This window comes from Hordeum vulgare, chromosome 6H, assembly GCF_904849725.1.
Source record: "Hordeum vulgare subsp. vulgare chromosome 6H, MorexV3_pseudomolecules_assembly, whole genome shotgun sequence".
In the NCBI taxonomy this organism is placed as follows: Eukaryota; Viridiplantae; Streptophyta; class Magnoliopsida; order Poales; family Poaceae; genus Hordeum; species Hordeum vulgare.
The window spans coordinates 501,584,051-501,603,379 of NC_058523.1; the positions used below are offsets into that span (position 1 = coordinate 501,584,051).

At 45.8% G+C, this 19,329-nt stretch overlaps 1 protein-coding gene across 1 annotated transcript; it reads right to left on the reverse strand.

Moving 5' to 3' along the window:
• Positions 1-1,019: 1,019 nt before the first annotated feature.
• LOC123402419 (photosynthetic NDH subunit of lumenal location 4, chloroplastic) lies at positions 1,020-2,849 on the reverse strand. The gene is made up of 6 exons (XM_045096345.1): positions 2,395-2,849; positions 2,176-2,268; positions 2,018-2,078; positions 1,675-1,743; positions 1,457-1,574; positions 1,020-1,376 (listed from the first exon to the last, which is right to left on the reverse strand). Exons 1-5 carry the CDS (start codon positions 2,767-2,769, stop codon positions 1,507-1,509), a joined length of 666 nt encoding a protein of 221 aa, XP_044952280.1. The 5' UTR covers positions 2,770-2,849; the 3' UTR covers positions 1,020-1,376; positions 1,457-1,506.
• Between the last annotated feature and the right edge of the window lie 16,480 nt (positions 2,850-19,329).

The window sequence follows — 19,329 nt, forward strand, 5'->3', positions numbered from 1 at the left end:
GAGGTCGAGGAAGAGAGGAGTAGCGGGGCGACGGGGGAGAGGAGGAGAGAGGAGAGCGACGAGTCTGACGACGTGTTGGGTGGGCACCGACTTTATATAGTCCCCCGAGGGAAGGGGAGGCGACGGGGTGGTTGGGCGGCGTTACTCCCCCAGAGTAAACGCGGTGCCTCGGGGAGGCGACGGGCCTCGGGAGACGGCGGCATCAGTCGTTAATTCGTGGCCTCGGGAACCGATGGTTAATAGGCGGACTGACGGTCAATAGGCGGCTTCGCCTTGGGAGACGGCGGACCGACGGTCAATAGGCGGCATCGCCTCGGGAGATGGCGGTCTATAGGCGGTGGCGTCTAGCGTCAATGCGACGGGCCTCGGGAGACGATGAACTGACGACGTGGGCGAGATTAATGACGCCGGTCTTGGGAGACGACGAACTGACGACGCAGGAGGGATTAATGGCGGCGGCATCGGGAACCGACGGTCAATCTGGAACCGGTGCGACGGGTCTGGTTTGATCGCGGTCAGGCCGACGTGGAGAAGGCACGTCACGCCGGCTGACACGGATACGATGCGTATCCCCGGTATATGTATGTCGCTCGACCGTCCGCTGACGCCGCGGGGCTGACGTGCGTACGTCGGAACGGAAGAACAGACCATATTGCCCTTTTTTTATGAAAGGGTATCGTTCAATGTGAGCCATCATTGCGTCCGGGGGTGTAGTGAAAAAAAAGTGTTAAACTAGTTATAACACAATTAATTTAAAAGTCTTTATAATTTTGAAATTCATTTATTTTTTAAGTTGGGAAAAACAACTTATTTTTTATGCCATCCAAAAAAACTGGCCCAAGAGTGTGGTTGAAGATGCTCTAGGAAAGAACAGTTGCCGGCACCTAGTTCTCAGACACGGCCTTTGCTTGGAGGGACAAAAGCCTACTAAACTCGAGGCTGCCGCACATGCGATCTACGAGAATCCCTGACGCTGGAAACGAAATAACAATTAACAAAACAAACCCTGACAAAGAAAGTGATCAACAAGAGCGTGCGACAGCTTCTGCATGTTATAAACGTGAGCTGTATCACCACCCCACCGAGTCAAGCAGCGAGCGCGCAGAAGTTCATCTCGGCTTGAGCAAAGACGGCTTCTGGAAAATCAGCAGCATATATACCACGACTCGACTTTACAGATTACAGAGTGACGCTTTACATGCTCCTCATAATCACGAATGCTATTTGTACAGATTGCTTGCCCCCCTATATCGCCTTGCGCATCGGCAACCGGGGAGCACTCGATTTCACCACCTGAAGAACTAGCAAATCTTTCTCTTCGTCTGCCCGCCCGCCTGTATAGTTCAGTCTCCCGTGCGACGTGCTCCAAAAACTCTCTGCCAGAGCAACAGAGACTGCAGGTGTAACCACTAACCAGCACAGGGAAAAAGGTTTGCTGGAAGAAAAAGGATACTACCTTGTACTGGACCTATGTTCAAGGCTTGGGTGTTCGCTGCCATCAGGCGCTCACTTGTAGATGCCAACGAGAAGGATGTCGTATAGTATCGTGGAGTTCCCAGGAATGTTGCAGTCCCCTGTCAACAATCGATAAGCTAGTCTGAATATGCATGCGTGGGTTGAGTTTTTCAGGGAAGAAGAGGCTGAATGTGATCGGCGTTAGCCGAATTACTGTACCTGAGAAGCAGCCTGCTGGTTCAGGCCCGTATGCCAAAATCGGAGGTATCATGAGCTTGCGCTTCCCGCCTGTTAGCAGTTTCGAGACATCACGCAGTTCAGCAAAAAACATACCACTACTCCCTCCCTACCTAAATATAAGTCTTTTAAGATATTTCACTAGGTGTCTACATACGGAGCAAAATAAGTGAATCTATACCCTAAAATATATCTATATACATCGGTATGTAGTCCACTAGTGAAACTCTTAGAAAGACTTATATTTAGGAACAGAGGGAGTAGAAGATATTCACTTATTTGGAACAAAATGCCCATGCTTGTAATATACAGAGCCTGACAGTACCAACGAGCATGGGTGTGACGCCGCCGCCGCCGCCGATCCCCTGTTGAAGCCCTCGGAGGATCTGCAAACGAGAATGTGTTTTAAGCAGTTGCCAAGAGAAATCTTGGGCTGCCTGCAATAATGAGCATTGCATCTTTCAGTGACCAAATGCTGCCCACCTTGCCTGCGCCGATGCGCATCGTCAGTGGCCTCCCGCGCTTGTAGCTGCTGTCGAACACCGTCCCGTCGGGGAACCTCGCCGTGTAGTGTATCTGAGTGACAACCATCGAGACAGAACAGAAGGACGGGTCACGAACTTGCAAAAATTCCAACTCTCTAGGTGAAACAAGCAGGGGGCAGAGCGATCGGTGCAGCTCCAACGCCGCCCGGGCACCCACATTGATGAGCTCGCCGCGCTTGGGCTGCACGCCGGTGCCGACTTCGACGTCGCAGTACCCGAGCCCGGACTTGGCGAAGTCCATGTCGCAGAGCTTCTCCCCGACCGTCGCGAAGTACTCGATGCGCGTCGCGCCGGCGTCCCCTGCCGGGCACAGCAGCGCCGCGGAGGCCAGGAACCCCGCGCCCAGCGCGAGCACGCCCCTCCTGCCGCCCGCCGCCGCAGCCGAAGACGCCGACGTCGAGGGCGACGGTGACGCCGAGGAGTTGCAGGGCGCGACGGCGGCGATGGCTCTGCCGCTGCCGGGTCGCGCGGCCGGAGGCGACGGGATTGGGCTGGAGGCCATGAGCGGCAGCGGGGAGATAGGAGGCGGCATGATGATTATCTCCAAACTGTGGCTGCAAGCCGCGCGCGGGCACGCCCCGGATGGTCGTTTTACGCGATGCTCGTTTGCCGCGCCTAAGGCCCGGTGGGCTTGAAAATTGGTTTTCCTTCAGGAGTTCTTTATTATTCATGCAAACATTCAGTGTGATACAGCCTCTCAAAAACAAAAAAACATTCAGTGCGATACAGCCTCTCAAAAACAAAAAAACATTCAGTGTGATACAGTGAAAGTGTTCTTTTATCCCGAGCTCACGTGCTCGTTGATAAACAGTAATTTCTTTGATTTTTTTTTAAAATATCGATGCTTTCTTTTATGAGTAAAATATATTGAAGGTCCTAAAAGTATTTCAAGTGTATCAAGTAGGTCTTAAAAATTTGAAGTCGTTCATCGTAGGTTCTAAATGTGTGTAAATCATTCATCACGGGTCATAAAAATATTCGAAGTGAGTGAGTCCTGAAGTGAGTCAAGTAGGTTCTAAAAGCTGCTGGTAAAATACACATATAGCAGTGAAAGAAAATAAGAGGCCAAAGGGATGGGTGAACCGACGCACCACCTACCCCCATGCATGGCGATTGCCAATGCCCCACCTACCCCCATTAATGGCGACTCCTCGACCATTAAGGGGCTCGCATTCCTCTCGCAGCCACCTACCCTGCCTTCTCAAGTCTTCGGCACACCACGCCCTCTGTCTTCTCCTCCAGGTCGTCTAGATCGAGATGACTGGAGGGTCGCGGCGCAAGGCGAGATTGAGGCGGCCACATCCCGCACATATGGTGGCGCCACCGCTAGCTCTTCATCCGGTGGCGGAGGACCCGTTACCGGCGCCGCTGCGTCCGTTTACAGCGATGGAGCTGCCATGGGTGGAGTCATCATCTCCGGAGGCCAGGGCGGAGATGGTGCGCGTGGTGCGGGAGAGGTTCCCCGACCGCTCAAGGTGGCCGGATATCTGCGTCGAGATCATCTGGTGCTCGGAGTTCGTCGAGAGGATGAGGTTCGTCGGGGACGACATGGCAATGGATTACGGGATGGTGTTTTGGGCGATTCAAGAGGCGGAATCCGTAGATCCGGTGCAGGCAGAGAGATGGATGCGGTTCAGGACAAGGAACCCGTCCAGGCTCAACATTCGTCCGCCTCCGGTGGTGGAGATTGCAAGGATCCCCCGGGAGTTCCTGCCACCGGGGATGATGCTCCCCCGGGTCTCCTGAAGGGATTGAACCCCGGCAGGAGAGCACGACGGGGCAATTTGGAGCCGCCTCCCTGGCCGGGGGATCATGGAGCAATCTCAAAGTCATCTGTTCAGGTATGTCGATCCAAGTCCCACTCGCATTATCATTTGAAAAAAAAATCGGTTCATGATGAAGGTTGATGGAGAGATAGATGGTAATGAGGGTGATTTGAGGGTTGTCCCTCTGAGTAATCTAGGAGTTGGTTCTGGTCCTAGCGAGGATCCGGTTGAGGAGTTATCGGGGAATGATCGAGAGATTGCTTCTGCAATCGAAGGGGGGAGCGATTTGATCTAGCCTAAGATCGTTGGGAGCTGTCCGATAACTCCTGATCCCGGCCATACATGGATGTGTGGTCAGGAAGAAAGTGCCAAATAAAAAGACGTATTCTCACCTGACTTGCGGGGTTTCACAGGAGGTAGTGGATTTTTTGGACAGCTCTGGGTGGTTCCATCCCCGTGCCGGCGACCGAGGCGTTATAAGGCTAAGCCCGGTCCTCCAAACCCTAGCTCCTCGTTCCCCAAACTCTTTTGGGTGAGGAAGGATCTGTTCCTAGCTAAGGATTTCACTCTCCAAGACTGCTTCCCCGTGAGATCTGTTGGTCGTTTTGACCCATCCCCTACTCTCTTTAGAGTTTCCTCCGAGGGGACTTCCCCTGGATCTAGATCGTTCGCCCAAGTTGTGCGGGGGGAGATGGAGAACAAGGGACAGGGAAACCAGATGAGGAATCGTCGACCCCCACCTGGCAAGAAGAATCTCTAGGAGGCTAACGTTGCCCCTATTCGAAATCAAGCAAAAGAAGCGCCGATGGCCAAGGCTGGGACTGGAGGGAAACATATCCCTGCGCCTGCCCCAGCTCTTGCCGACAAACCTCCTGCACCCCCTCAGATCCCAGCGGTGCAGGCCCTTGAACCCAGGTACAAGGACATGATATGTTTTAATTGTAGCTGGCCAGGTCATTATGTGGGGAATTGTATTGAGGCCAAAAGATGTTTCATATGTGTGGGCAGTCACAATGTGAACAACTGTGTTGCTTGGGCTAAACTGCAACCTACTACTACTTATTTTGGTAGTGCGGCTGCTGGGTTAGGATTCTACCATATTGATATTCCCGTGGCTATGGAATCAAGCTTGTTAAACTATAAAAATTGTGCCATCCTTAAGGTGATTAAAGGTGAAGTTTCTGCTTCGGAGCTGTTAACTCAGCTAAATGGGATCTTTTGTAAGAACAAGGATTGGCCATGGCAGATCAGAGAGCTGGAGGAGAAAAAGTTCCTGTTGAGGTTTCTACCTTGGAAGAATGTAAATGACCTAATTGAGTTTTTTGCTTTTGAGTTGCCGATTGATGGCGTGTCTCTGAAAATCTGTGAATGGCAAGGCATGTTAGACCCATTTGGGGAACTAACTGTAGCTTGGGTTCAGATTGAAGGAATCCCTCCAAAGTGGCGTGCTTGGAAGGTTTCGCTCAAGTTGCTGCCTGTTTTGGCATCTTTGTGGATGTGGATTGGAATGAGATTTTCAAGAGTTTTTATGAAATAGTCAGGATTAAAGTTGCCTGCAGGGACCCAAAGAAAATTCCCTTTGAGAGGTTGGTGGAGATGAAAAGGAAACTCTGTATCCTATTTTTCACCGTGGAAGGTTCTGATCAAATTGGTGGAGAGACTGATGGAGATGGTGTTGATATTGATGAAGATAACCATGAGGTAAATGATGAAGAACAAGGGGGAGAAGCTGAGGGAGATGACATGGGTGATGATGGAGAGGATGAAGCAATTGATGAAATTGATAAGGCCAATTTTCAGTCCAAGAACTTGGAAGCTCGGAGTGGTAATAAATGTGTTCAAGGTTGTGTTGCTTCTGCAACTGATTTCCGCCCCCATATTTTGTTGGATGGGATCCATGAGGACTTTGTCGAGGAAACTAGGAAAAAACTGCGTGAGGAGGAGATGTTGGACCTGGAGACAGATATGGGGAAGGAGCTGGATGTGGATATGGGTTCTCCCATCTGTACCAGTGTCGTGCCTATGTCGGTCCATCTGGACTACTGCTCTGGACAACTCCGCAAATTCGATATGTTGGAATCTGATGAGGAGGAAGTGGGTATGATGCCTAAAATGCAATGTCTCGCGAAAGAGATCTCTATTGCATTGGGGTCTACTAAGAGATCCTTGTTGGACACCTTGGAGAAAGAAGCAGGGCAAAAGAAGAAAATCAACGCTGGTAAGGATGGGAGGTGGGGTCCTGTCCTCAACAACAAACCAAAGACGAGGGAACATGGGGGAGTCAAGATCATGGATAAGGCTGCTGCATACATGCAGAAGAAGAATTTGGAAATTCCAGCTACTTTCAAAGGTAAATCATTTGCTACCTTTACACCTGAAACCCTAATTTATTATACAAATAATGTTGATATATGCATAGGGGATAACGAGGCGGAGCAGTTAGGTATAATCTTTGATATGATTGATGAGGAGAAATTTAAAGGTATTCAGTTTGCAAATAACAACCCAGAGATTGTTCTCCCTGATAATCTGGACATGGTTCGTGGGTTAGTTGAGAGTGATTCTAGGCACAATTCACCTTCTACATCAGGGGGCACTGCTGGAGGTGGAGAGTCCTAAACTTCAAATGAAATATAAGCCTTGTGGCTTATCACACCCTTTTAAAATTAAATGATTGGGGCCTTTTGGAATATCCGAGGTCTAGGTAAACCTGGTAAAGTACAACGCCTTTGCGATTTTCTGAAAGCTAATAAAGTTGACTTTGTTGGTTTCTTTGAAACCAAAAAAGAGATCATTGAGGATAATAGTTTGATAAAGATTGCGGGCGGCAGGGATTTTACCTGGCACTCGCTTCCTGCTGTTAATATGGCAGGAGGGATCCTTGTGGGTCTAAATAATGAGTTGTTTGATATCATAGGCTTTGTGGATAAAAAATAATGTTGTATTGCTACTCTTAAGAATAAAAAAGATGGTTTTGTTTGGAATCTAGTGGCAATTTATAATTTATGGCACGACTTATAATGAGTTTAAAATGGAGTTTATAGCACAACTGCATGAAGTGATGGTTGGACTCACTTATCTAGTCATCTTTGGGGGGGGGATTTTAATCTGGTTCGTTCCATTGCAGATAAGAATAATGGGATAGTCAAACATCAGTTAGTCTATTTGTTTAATGATTTGGTTAATAAATGGGCTTTGATGGAGATTAACATTGCTAATAGGTGTTACACTTGGGGTAACAACAAGGAGAATCCTATCTTTGCAACCATTGACCGTGTACTGGTTTTTGCCTCTTGGTATGGTCATTTCCCTCTCTCGGTGTTGACAACCTTGCCGAGAGTGGGAAGTGATCATACCCCGCTGATCCTTGACACTGGGGCTCGGAGGGTTACCTCCCCTAGGATGTTTAGGTTTGAGAAATGGTGTGTTAGGGCATATTTATGCCTAAGTGATTTTGGTGATTGATGACAGTACCTCAGTGGACTAATCGTGTGCATTGAGCATTTCAGATAATACATGACAAAGGCACAAGACGATTCGGCACCCCTCCGTGGAATAGAAGCACATTGTCATCTACGATTTTCTTTGGTGGTTTTGACTCGTAGGAACGCCGTACTATTAAAAGGGGATCCGTGTCAGAAAGGTTTGGGTGGAATCAATTTCGCACGCACACATTTTATCTTCATCTCTTTTCCCTTACAACCATGGAGCTTGTTCCCTCTCTGTTCTTTCTCTCTATCTTGCAAAAAGGCGTGTGGCGGTAGTACCGCTCGGTCCTAGCGGTAGTACTGCTGGAGCTGGCGGTAGTACCACCCCATCCTGGCGGTAGTACCGCTAGCTGGCGGCAGTACTGCCCCTGGCCAGCGGTACTACCGCTCCAAGATTGTAGTACCGCCATCCTTGTGGCTATACTGGGTCGGACTTATTGCGAAGACTTTCTTGGCGGTGCTAGGCCCGGTAGTAGCTCTTGCGCTACCATGGGCCGAGCGGTAGTACCGCTGGAGCTGGCGGTAGTACCGCTGGAGGGGCAGTGGTAGTACCGCTACTGCCAGCGATAGTATCGCCCTGCTCGTGCTGATAGTGAGGGTAACCGTTGGATCTGTTCCCTCACTATATAAATGGTTCTTTCACTTCAAGAACCCTACCTTTGACCCTCCAAGACTTCATTGTTGCTCCCTAAGCTCATAAGTTCCTGATCTCTCTCCCTAGCCAATCAAACTTGTTGATTTTCTAGGTATTGGTGGAGAAGGCCTAGATCTACACTTCCACCAAGAGAAATTTGATTCCCCCCATTAATCCCTTGCGAATCTTATTACTCTTGGGTGTTTGAGCACCCTAGACGGTTGTGGTCACCTCGGAGCCACATTCCATTGTGGTGAAGCTCCGTGGTCTTGTTAGGAGCCTCCAAGCTTTGTGTGGAGTTAGCCCCAACCTTGGTTGTAAAGGTTCGGTCGCCGCCTTCAAGAGCACCTATAGTGGAATCATGGCACCTTGCATTGTGTGAGGGCGTGAGGAGAATACGGTGGTCCTAGTGACTTATTGGGGAGCATTGTGCCTGCACACCGCTCCAACGGAGACGTACTTCCTGTCAAAGGGAAGGAACTTCGGTAACACATACTCGTCTTCATCGGTTCCACTTGTGGTTATCTCTAACCTTTACATTGCGTATGTTATTATTGTAGATTATCTCTTACTTGTTTTAGCGATTGTAGTTGGTAGCATCATATAGGTTGATCACCTTGTTGTCATTTTAGAGAACCTTTGTTGCTAACTCTAACTTGTTAAGAATTGCTAAAAAGTGGTATTTTCCTATTCACCCCCCTCTAGTCAACCATATCGATCCTTTCAATTGGTATCAGAGCCACGTCTCTTTATTAAGGGATTCACCGCCCGAAGAGTATGGATGAGGATGAGGGAGGAACCCATCAGCAACCCGAGGCCATGGCCTTGACATCGATCACCAGGGACGACTTGAATGCGGCTATGGCCAACCTCAGCACGTCCTTGACGAACGAAGTCAAGATCATGCTTAAAGAGTTAATTGAGGGAATTAAAAGTTCTCTCGAACCGGTGTTGGTGGCTAAACCCGTCAACACGGATTCAGAGGCCAATTCCTCTAAGGAAGCGACTAAAGGTATGCAACCTTCTTCCCCTCACGATATTAATGGGACTGGAACCTATACCTTAGTTCCACCTCCCATGGTCTATGGAGAGCCGGTTCCTACTCCGCGTATTAATCCTGTAGGTCCTCCTCCTAAGCTTGTTAAGTGTGATTTTGCTAACTGGGTATTTTCCATTAAGTCTCATTTTAATCACAGCTCAACAAATTTATGGAGAATCATTGAGCAAGGCTACTATCCACATGACCCAAGCAACATCACTCCAAGAGAAGAAGCGGACAATCAATATAATCACTCCGCATTGTTTATTCTCCAGTCCGTAGTGCCTCCTGAAGATCTTCCTCACTTGCGCCCTTCACTGTGGCTAAGGACTGTTGGGAGCACATTATGGTGTTGTACAAGGGAAGCTCAACCATTCAACAATCCAACTATGAAGTGGTGCTTGAAGAGGCTGATGAGTTTGTGATGAAGAAACATGAGGACCCTCGTGATCTCTATCGAAGGGTGACTGCTATTGTTGTTGCTATCAAGGATCATGGGAGCAAGGATGTGGATGACACATGGATCAAGCGCGAGTTTCTCAAGGCCATCATTCCATTTAGCAAAGCCATGTCATCCGTCATTCGCCAATGACCAGATTTCCACTCCTTGTCCTCGAGTGAGGTGTTGGATGAATTCATTGCAATGTCAATCATGAACAAGACCGCTGATAATGCACTTGCTCGTGTTCGGTCAAAGACAGCTTCACCCAACCTTGCTTTAAAAGCAAAGGTTGCTTCTGAAGAAGAAGAAGAGGATGAGGAAGAGGAGAGCTGCCCTGAAGACACTAAGTATGCTTATCACGAGCACATGGCTCTTGCGTCAAGGCAATTTTGGGGCAACAAGAGAAACTCAATCCCCAACTTCTCCAAGAATAACTCAAGTGGGTTCAAGTCCAAGCAACGTGTGAGCACATGCTATAACTGCGGCAATGTGAGTCACTTAGTGGAAAAATGTCCCTATGAGAAGAGGGAAGACAACGGGGGCAAGCTCATTCGCAAAGACAAAGCCAAGTCTTTCACAAACAAGAACAACTTTGTCAAGAAACCCCATCCAAAGGGTATGGTGGCACTTGAAGAGTACCTCTCCGATGATGATGACGATGACGATATGGTGGCAACTACGAATGTAGCCATTGCCCCCCTTCTCCCAAGATGTCTCTCTTCAACGCCCCCAACGATAACCACATCGCCAAGTGCCTTATGGCCAAAGGTGAGGTAACACCCAACATTAAGACCACCATCACTACTGCTCCTTCATTGTTAAATTGTGTTGATAATACTGATGTTGTGGAACTTAATGAGCATGATTTTGACAAATTTCTGTGTAAAATCAAAGGAGAATCCAAGAAGCACTTTGTTGCTCTTTTGGAACAACTGGGTGAGGCTAATGACCTCATTGAGTCTCATGTGGAGACTATCTCTAAGCTGCAAGGACATAGTCGTGACTATGCCGATGAGATTGTTGAATTATCTATTGCACTAGAAAAAGAGCGCAGTCTTCGTTTGGCTCTTGAGGAGTCACGCAACGATGATTGCACTAAATTGCAAAAGGAACTAGATCATGCTATTGTTCTTACTCGTGTGCTTAAGTCTGAAAAGGTTGCACTTGGGGTTGGCCATGACAGGTGTAAGTGCATCTAGTGCCCCTTAGTGATTTTGGTGGTTTGAAGACTTATAGGTTAAGTATCTAATGTGTTTGTGAGTATACACAGGATCTATAAGTCATTGAGGAGTTTGAGATTTGAAGAATATCGACCCCTAAAAATGTATATCTTCAGTTGAAGAAATTGGTCTGAAGCTGAAGAAATGAATCGCGAGGAATCTGCGATGAAATTGATATTCCTCATGAAGATATTGATATTGAGAAGATCGGTGGTTCCTGAAGAAAATCATTTTGAAGAAATTGAAGCGTGAAGATTTACGTTTTCTGTTTTAATTTCTTTGCATTTGATGAATAGGAACACCGTACTGTTAAAGGGGGTCAAAGTAACGCTATTGAATGAATTTCCTCATGATGCTCAACCCAAACCAAATCCTACCAAAAGCCTCAAGTGAGGAATATGAGTGACATGAGGATTCTCACAGTTGAGGGTCCCGACCGTTTCGATAGCCACGCCAAGTCACTGGTCTTATCCACTCCAACGGTCATATTATTTAAGGGCATTAGTGTCAAATCATGTTGGGATGCTCCCAGGCTAGCCGCCCCCACAACCACTAGCTGGTTGGCTGCTCCGTTAGAAACTGACACTGGTCATAAGAGCAACCCAAATTCCTCAGAGCCTTCGAGAGTAAATCATCAGTGAGGAAATACACCACCCACCGAAACCACAAACCAAACCTAGTGATTGAGCATCACTGAAGAAGTTGTTCCTGTGTGGGACTGAAGCCTTTTACCTTTGAGGACTGTGCATCCTCCAGACGGTTAGGCGTCATGGTCTAGAGCAATCCAGCAGTCAATTGTGGATCGCCGGGTGACCGAGTTTGTGAGGGTTTGGAAGTCTGCCCTGAAGACTTACCACGAGTATTGGGCGAGGACTGTGTGTCCTTAGCTCAAGGAGAATACGGTAGGGACTGTGTGTCCCGGGACTGGGTGTCCTTTGGTTTCAATACCAAGCCGCTCCAAACCAGATGTACAACTGTCACAACAGTTGGAACTGGGTCATCAACAACAGTCTTCACCAAGAATCGGGTTCTATTTCCTCAACTCTTTACATTCTCTGTATTATGTGTTGATGACTTTCACTGTGACTGTTTGAAGAATTTGCTGAAGACTTTCTCTGAATTTCCTCAACCCCAAATTCTTCACTTGAGTTAATCATCATCTGTATTCTGCGTGCCTGCTTACTATGCAATCTGTTTTCATAATCTTCACTCTGTAATACTGCTGTGGTGAACGTTTGCACGACTGATCCTTAACTGTTTCGGCTGTAAGTTAGTCATCAGTGAGGAATTTCCTCAAAAGGAATTTCCTCAGTGATGAAATTCTAAAAATCTCCTATTCACCCCCCTCTAGTCGATATAACGCACTTTCAATTGGTATCAGAGCAAGGTACTCCCTTGTTCTGTGTGATTTTGGTTTAACCACCTGGAGTTTTAGTTATGTCGACTGCAAGCATGTTTAAGGTGACTGCAGCATGTCCTACCTACGGAGGAAAGAACTTTCCCTTCTGGAAGAACAAAATGCAAATGCATTTACAAGCTATTGATAATGATCTCTGGTATATTGTGGAAAATGGAGTCCCCATCATCTCTGCCAGTGTCACTGCGGCTGATGTGAAGAAATTCAAGCAACTCGATTCTCAAGCGAAGAACATCATCTGTGGTCATCTGAGCCCTGGCCAGTTTGGAAGAGTAAGTGACTTAGGCTCTGCAACACTGATCTGGGAGAGACTGTGCAAGGTAAATGAAGGAGTATCAACCCAACGTGACTCTCGTGTTGATATTCTTCGCAATCTCTTCAATCGCTTCAAGAGACATGACAATGAAAGCTGCCAAGACACCTTTGATCGCCTCACTGACATATCAAATGAACTGCAAGCACTGGGAGCTCGAGACATCACTGATCACGAAGTTGTGAAGAAACTGCTGAGATCTTTGGATTCTTCATTTGACACTCTAGTTCTGATGATTCAAGAAAGACGAGACTACAAGATGCTAGATCCAGCTGATATCCTCGAAAGGCTAAATACTCATGAATTCCAGCTAGAAGAAAAGAGAGATCTATATGGACAAAGCTATTCCAGACCACGTGCACTGAAGGCAAGAGCAATTTCCTCATCTGAAGAAGAAGACACAGATGACAGCAGTTGTGACCCTGAAGAATTTGGTCAGGAGCTTGCAATGCTTGTGAGGAAATTCCAGAGATTTACACGACGAGGCCAGTTCGGTAAATCATCAAGAAGAGACATGAGGAAATCAGAATCTGCATCTGAGGACTACAAGAAACGGACCTGTCACAAGTGCAAGAAATCAGGTCATTACATTGCTGATTGTCCCCGCTGGGGAAAGGAATCAAAGAAGAAGAAATACAAGGATGACAGTTCTGATGACTCAAAGAAGAAGAAGAAATCTTCAAAATCCTCATCTTCAAAGTCCTCCTTACACAAGAAGACTAGCTTCAGAAAGGCTCGGGCACTTATTGGCAAGGAAATGGATTCCGAGGCAGAATCAGAGGAATGTGATGAAGAAGAAGGCTCTGGAGAAGACTCAGAATCCGGACAGGTAGTCTTGTACTAGCAACAAATTTCGTCAGCAAGTCAATCTTCAATCTTGAAGAATATGAGTGCACCATCCATACTGATGACTATACTGATGACTTCGCTCCAACCTATTGCTTCATGGCAAAAGGTTCAAAGGTATCAAATAATGCCTCCTCCTCTGATTCAAGTGACTGTGAACATGATGATTACAAAAAACCCAGTTACAGTAAACTTGCCATCATTGCCACTAAACAACAAACTGCTCTGGAAAAGCTTCAAAAACTGCTAGACAAAAGTGATGATCTGTTGAATGATGAAATGAATCTTAATCAAATCCTCGCTGATGACATGAAAAATCTTCAGTCTAGATTTGATAATCTTCAGGATAGTCATGATACACTCCTCACTGATCATGAGAAGCTTTCCTACGAATTCCTTCAAAGAAAGCTTGATCTTGAGAAGCTGAGGATGTCTCATGATGATCTTCGTATGGAAAATGATTCATTACTAGCTCAACAGATTAGCGCTAGTCAAGTTGAATTTATTCCTCCATGTCTTAAATGCATTGAACGTGAAACTGCTAATTCCTCACCAGAAACATCAAATGCTACAAATTCTTCAACTGCACCTGCTGTGTCTATTTCCTCACTTGAGGAAAACACAAATGTTACTGATCAAAATGCAGGGTTGAAGGAATTGTACGTGACAGGCATGTACAAAAGCCTCAAAGGACACCAAACCCTTTGTGATGTGCTCAAAACGCAGATCTTGAACAGGAACCCAAGGAAAGAAGGAATTGCCTTTGAGAGGAAATTGAATGTTGATGGATCTTATTGGAAACCTGAGCAGTATCCCAAAACCTCATGGGTTGCTGCTACTGGGCCTCCTTTTGATCCATCTAATCTAACTGGCTTTTCATGTGAATTATCCTATTCCTTGGATGAGTCATTCGATTCCAACTATAAACTGTTCAAAAATCGATCTGGTGAAGTATTTGCTCGATATGTTGGAACTAACTGCAGGAATGGCCCTCCTCTGAGGAAAATCTGGGTTCCCAAAAGTTGTCTTGAAAATCTTCAAGTGAATGTCCTCATGACATCACCTCTGAAGAATCTGAATCCCAGATCAAATTCCTCAGGAGGACCAAAGTCTTCAAGAGGATCAAAATCCTCAACTTGTCAAAACTATGCTCGTACCTGTGCTTATGCGTCTAACATGCAGGGAAACTACAAGGAATATGATTATGAACGCTACTCCTCAAATCATTATGTTCATAAATCCTCAAACCAGTTCTCTGCATACTCATATGAGTACTTTAACCCCCCTACTGTTAAGAGAAGTGCATTAGCTTCAATGCCACCTTTCTCATATGGTGCTCGCAGGATGATGAACGCTTTGCCACCCCTTCAGATGTGGGTGGTGAAGAAATCAAACTAATCACTTCTACAGGTCAGGTCTCCAGATGAAAATCATCATTTGAAGAATTTGCTGGAGACCTGAGGAAATGCTTGATAGGACGCAAGCTAATGATTGATGAAATAGAAATATTTCACACGTCCTTACATTTCACTGATGAAATTAGTATCATATTCTTCAAATCTGAAGCATATGAGATGGTAAGCTGTACTAATTCATCTGCAGGATGACAAACCCAAAAATACTGAGTGGGTTCTCGATAGTGGCTGCACACATCACATGACTGGTGATAAAAGCCTATTGATGAATATGCCACTAACTCCATCACCTCTGAAGCAAATCACATATGCTGATAAAGGTAAAAGCAAGGTATTGGGACTTGGCAAAGTAGCTATTTCCAAGGATAGGCATATGGACAAAGTGATGCTTGTTGAATCCCTTGGTTTTAACCTCATGTCAGTCTCGATGCTTTGTGATCTTGATATAATTGTTATCTTTGGTAGATATAGATGTGTAGTCATCATGGAATCTGACAGATCCAAAGTCTTCGAAGGTGTAAGAAGAGGGGATTTGTACATTGTTGACTTCTCTACAGGTCCTCAACCAGCCACTTGCTTACTAGCAAAAACCTCAGAAGGATGGCTGTGGCACCGAAGACTAGGTCATGCAGGCATGAGGAATTTGCACACACTTGCAAAGAAGAAGCATGTCATTGGCATCGAATCAGTCAAATTCCTCAAGGATCATCTCTGCGGTGCTTGTGAATCTGGGAAAATGACCAGATCCAAGCATCCCTCCAAAACCATCATGACCACTACACGTCCATTTGAATTGCTTCATATGGATTTATTTGGACCTACTCACTATGCAACACTAACCAATGCAGCATCTCTATATGGCTTTGTCATAGTTGATGATTATTCCAGATACACTTGGGTGCATATTATAGTGTATAAAACTGAAGTGCAGGAAATCTTCAAACGATTTTCTTCAAGGGCCTCGACGAACTTCGGCATCAAGATCAAACATATCAGGAGTGATAATGGAACCGAATTCAAAAACACTGGTCTTGATGATTATCTTGATGAACTTGGTATTACTCACGAATTGTCTGCTCCTTATACTCCTCAGCAGAATGGTGTCGTCGAAAGAAAGAACAGGACTCTGGTTGAAATGGCAAGAACTATGCTTGAAGAATATCAGACTCCTCGTCGCTTCTGGCCTGAAGCAATCAACACTGCATGTCATATCATCAATAGGGTATATCTTCACAAATTCCTCAAGAAAACCTCATATGAACTCCTCACTGACAAGAAACCCAATGTAAGTTATTTCAAAGTCTTCGGTGCAAAATGCTGGATTAGAGATCCTCATCATAGCTCAAAATTTGCACCTAAGGCACATGAAGGTTTTATGCTCGGTTATGGAAAGGACTCGCACACCTACAGAGTCTTCAACAACTACCACGACAAAGTTGTTGAGACTGTAGATGTGCGGTTCGATGAAACTAATGGCTCGCAAAGAGAGCAATTGCCTTCTGATCCAGATAAGCTGTCTCCTGAGGAAGCAATAAAGCTTAAGCCTACTGAAGACATTGTCCCCACTGAGAAAATTGGTGAAGAAACGATCCCCATCGCTGATGAAAACCAAGAAGATGCTCCTGAGGAAATTGCAACAGCACCACTTCCTCAGCCCAGACAAAATCCTCAACCAGCTCATCCGAGGATTGCAAATGAAGTAGAACTTGACAAAATCCTCAACGACATTAACGCGCCAGGTCCTCTCACTCGCTCAAAAGCTTCACACTTAGTTAACTTTTGTGGGCATTTTTCCTTTGTATCCATCACAGAACCCTCAAAAGTAGCTGAGGCTTTTCTGGAACCGGAATGGATCCAAGCCATGCAAGACGAACTTCTTCAATTCAAGCTGAATGACGTATGGGAGCTCGTCAAACGACCAGATCCTCGCAAGCATAACATCATCGGCACCAAGTGGATTTTCCGAAACAAGCAAGATGAGGACGGTCAAGTGATGAGGAACAAGGCACGACTTGTAGCCCAAGGCTACACCTAGGTTGAAGGAATAGATTTCGATGAAACTTTTGCGCCTGTTGCTAGACTTGAAGCTATTCGAATTCTACTTGCTTATGCTAATCATCATAACATCACCTTATATCAAATGGATGTGAAAAGTGCATTCCTCAATGGTAAGCTTGAGGAAGAAGTATATGTTGCTCAGCCCCCAGGTTTTGAGGATCCAAAGAATCCACACAAAGTCTTGAGACTCAAAAAGGCTCTGTATGGCCTCAAGCAAGCCCCTCGGGCATGGTATGATACATTGAAGGAATTCCTCGTGAAGAAAGGCTTCAAACCTGGTTCACTCGATCCAACTCTTTTCACAAAATCTTATGATAATGAGCTGTTTGTATGTCAAATATATGTTGATGATATCATATTTGGCTGTACTGACAAAAGATACAGTGATGAATTTGCCTACATGATGAGTGAAGAATATCAGATGTCCATGATGGGGGAGCTGAAATTCTTCTTAGGTCTTCAAATTCGTCAACAAAGCAATGGAATCTTCATATCATAGGAGAAATACCTCAAGGATGTTCTGAGGAAATTCGACATGCACGAATGCAAAGGTGCCAAGACTCCGATGCCTACCAACGGCCACCTCGGCACTGATGAAAATGGTAAAGACTTCGATCAGCAGGTATACCGTTCTATGATTGGCTCTTTATTGTATCTATGTGCATCTAGGCCAGATATAGTGCTTAGTGTTTGCATGTGTGCACGTTTTCAAGCAAAACCGAAGGAATCACACCATAAGGCTGTGAAACATATTCTTCGATACTTAGCTCACACACCAACACTAGGATTATGGTATCCCAAGGGCTCCAATCTTCATCTGGTAGTGTATTCTGATTCAGACTATGCTGGTGACCGTGTGGATCGCAAGTCAACGTCTGGCACATGCCATTTCCTCGGAAGATCACTAGTTTGCTGGTCCTCAAAGAAGCAGAACTGCGTATCACTCTCCACTGCTGAAGCTGAGTACATTGCTGCTGGTTCTTGCTGTGCTCAATTACTATGGATGAAGCAAACCCTCAAGGACTATGACATCAACATGAAGAATGTGCCTCTCTACTGTGACAATGAGAGTGCTATCAAGATTGCATATAACCCAGTACAACACTCAAAGACCAAGCACATCCAGATTCGTCATCATTTTCTTCGGGACCATGTCCTCAAGGGCAATATCCTCATCGACCATGTGAAGACTGATGATCAACTGGCTGATATCTTCACCAAGCCCTTGGATGAGAAAAGGTTTTGCAAGTTGCGGTGTGAGCTAAATATCTTAGAGTCTTCAAATGTTTTGTAAAAACATGCACACATCCTAACACTTATGCAAAGTTGATGATTTAGATGTGCAACACATGATGAAATGATTTTCTTCAACTAATGAAGAAAGTCACTCTGAATGTGAAGAAATTAACGAAGAAATTGATTCTCAGGGCCCTACGACAATTGTATGCGGCGTCTGTAATCAACATTCTTATATGGTGGGTAACGCCACCGCCAAATGTGAAATTCCTCAAGTTGATTTTCTTCAAATGATCAGTTATCTCACAATGCATTTTTTTTAAAATAGTTATTCTTCATTGTGATGATCTATTACAAAATCTTCAAAAACACTTGATGACTTTCATTTGCCTAGGTAGACTGTGATTTCTAGTCCTCAACATCATTCACTTATTGCTATTTCTTCAAGTTGATGTTTCTGCTAAGCGAGTGTGATCGGATCCTACTTTCCCTCTATGCTATACTTATCCAGTCTATTCAATTCTTCATATGCGTTCTACTTGAAACTTTGTTCAAAATCCTCACTGCATCCTTGTCAGCTGATGATTTTGTAACAAAAATCCTCAAATCTTCAAAAATTGTTTTCTTCAAAGGAACAGTAACTGAACCCCCACTTCCCACGATCGGATAACCACGATCTCCACTATCTCCACCGCATCGTACGGGAGCTACACGTGTCCTGCGAAGACGTAGAGGCAAGGGCTATTCGGTCTGAAACTTTCGCGCCAAACAGTAACTTTCGGGCTATAAATAGGTCCTTATCCCCCTCGGTATCTTCTTCTTCGCCTCATCGCTCTCCCGCCATCACACTCTCCATCGAACCCTAGCGCCACCACTGGTTGTCTTGTCGTCGGCAAGGAAGAGCTTCACTGCCTCAACCTTTCCGCCACCAGGATCACGCCGGAGTCGGAACATGTACGTCCGCCGCCGCCGTAGACGTCCTCTGCTGCCGAGTTAGGGTGCATTGGACACTCGACCGTAGAGCCTCTCCAACACCACCTTTTGTGTTCTTCGTTCGCACCTTCCAGGGTAAATATATCCCATTTTTACAGCAGATTAGATCTGAAATTTTACCTCTCCCATGTGAAATCTGTTTTTCCTCAAGATACGATGCGCACATGATTCCTCAAACACTATCTATCACCACAATCATTGATGAACTATCTAAGCATCTAAGAT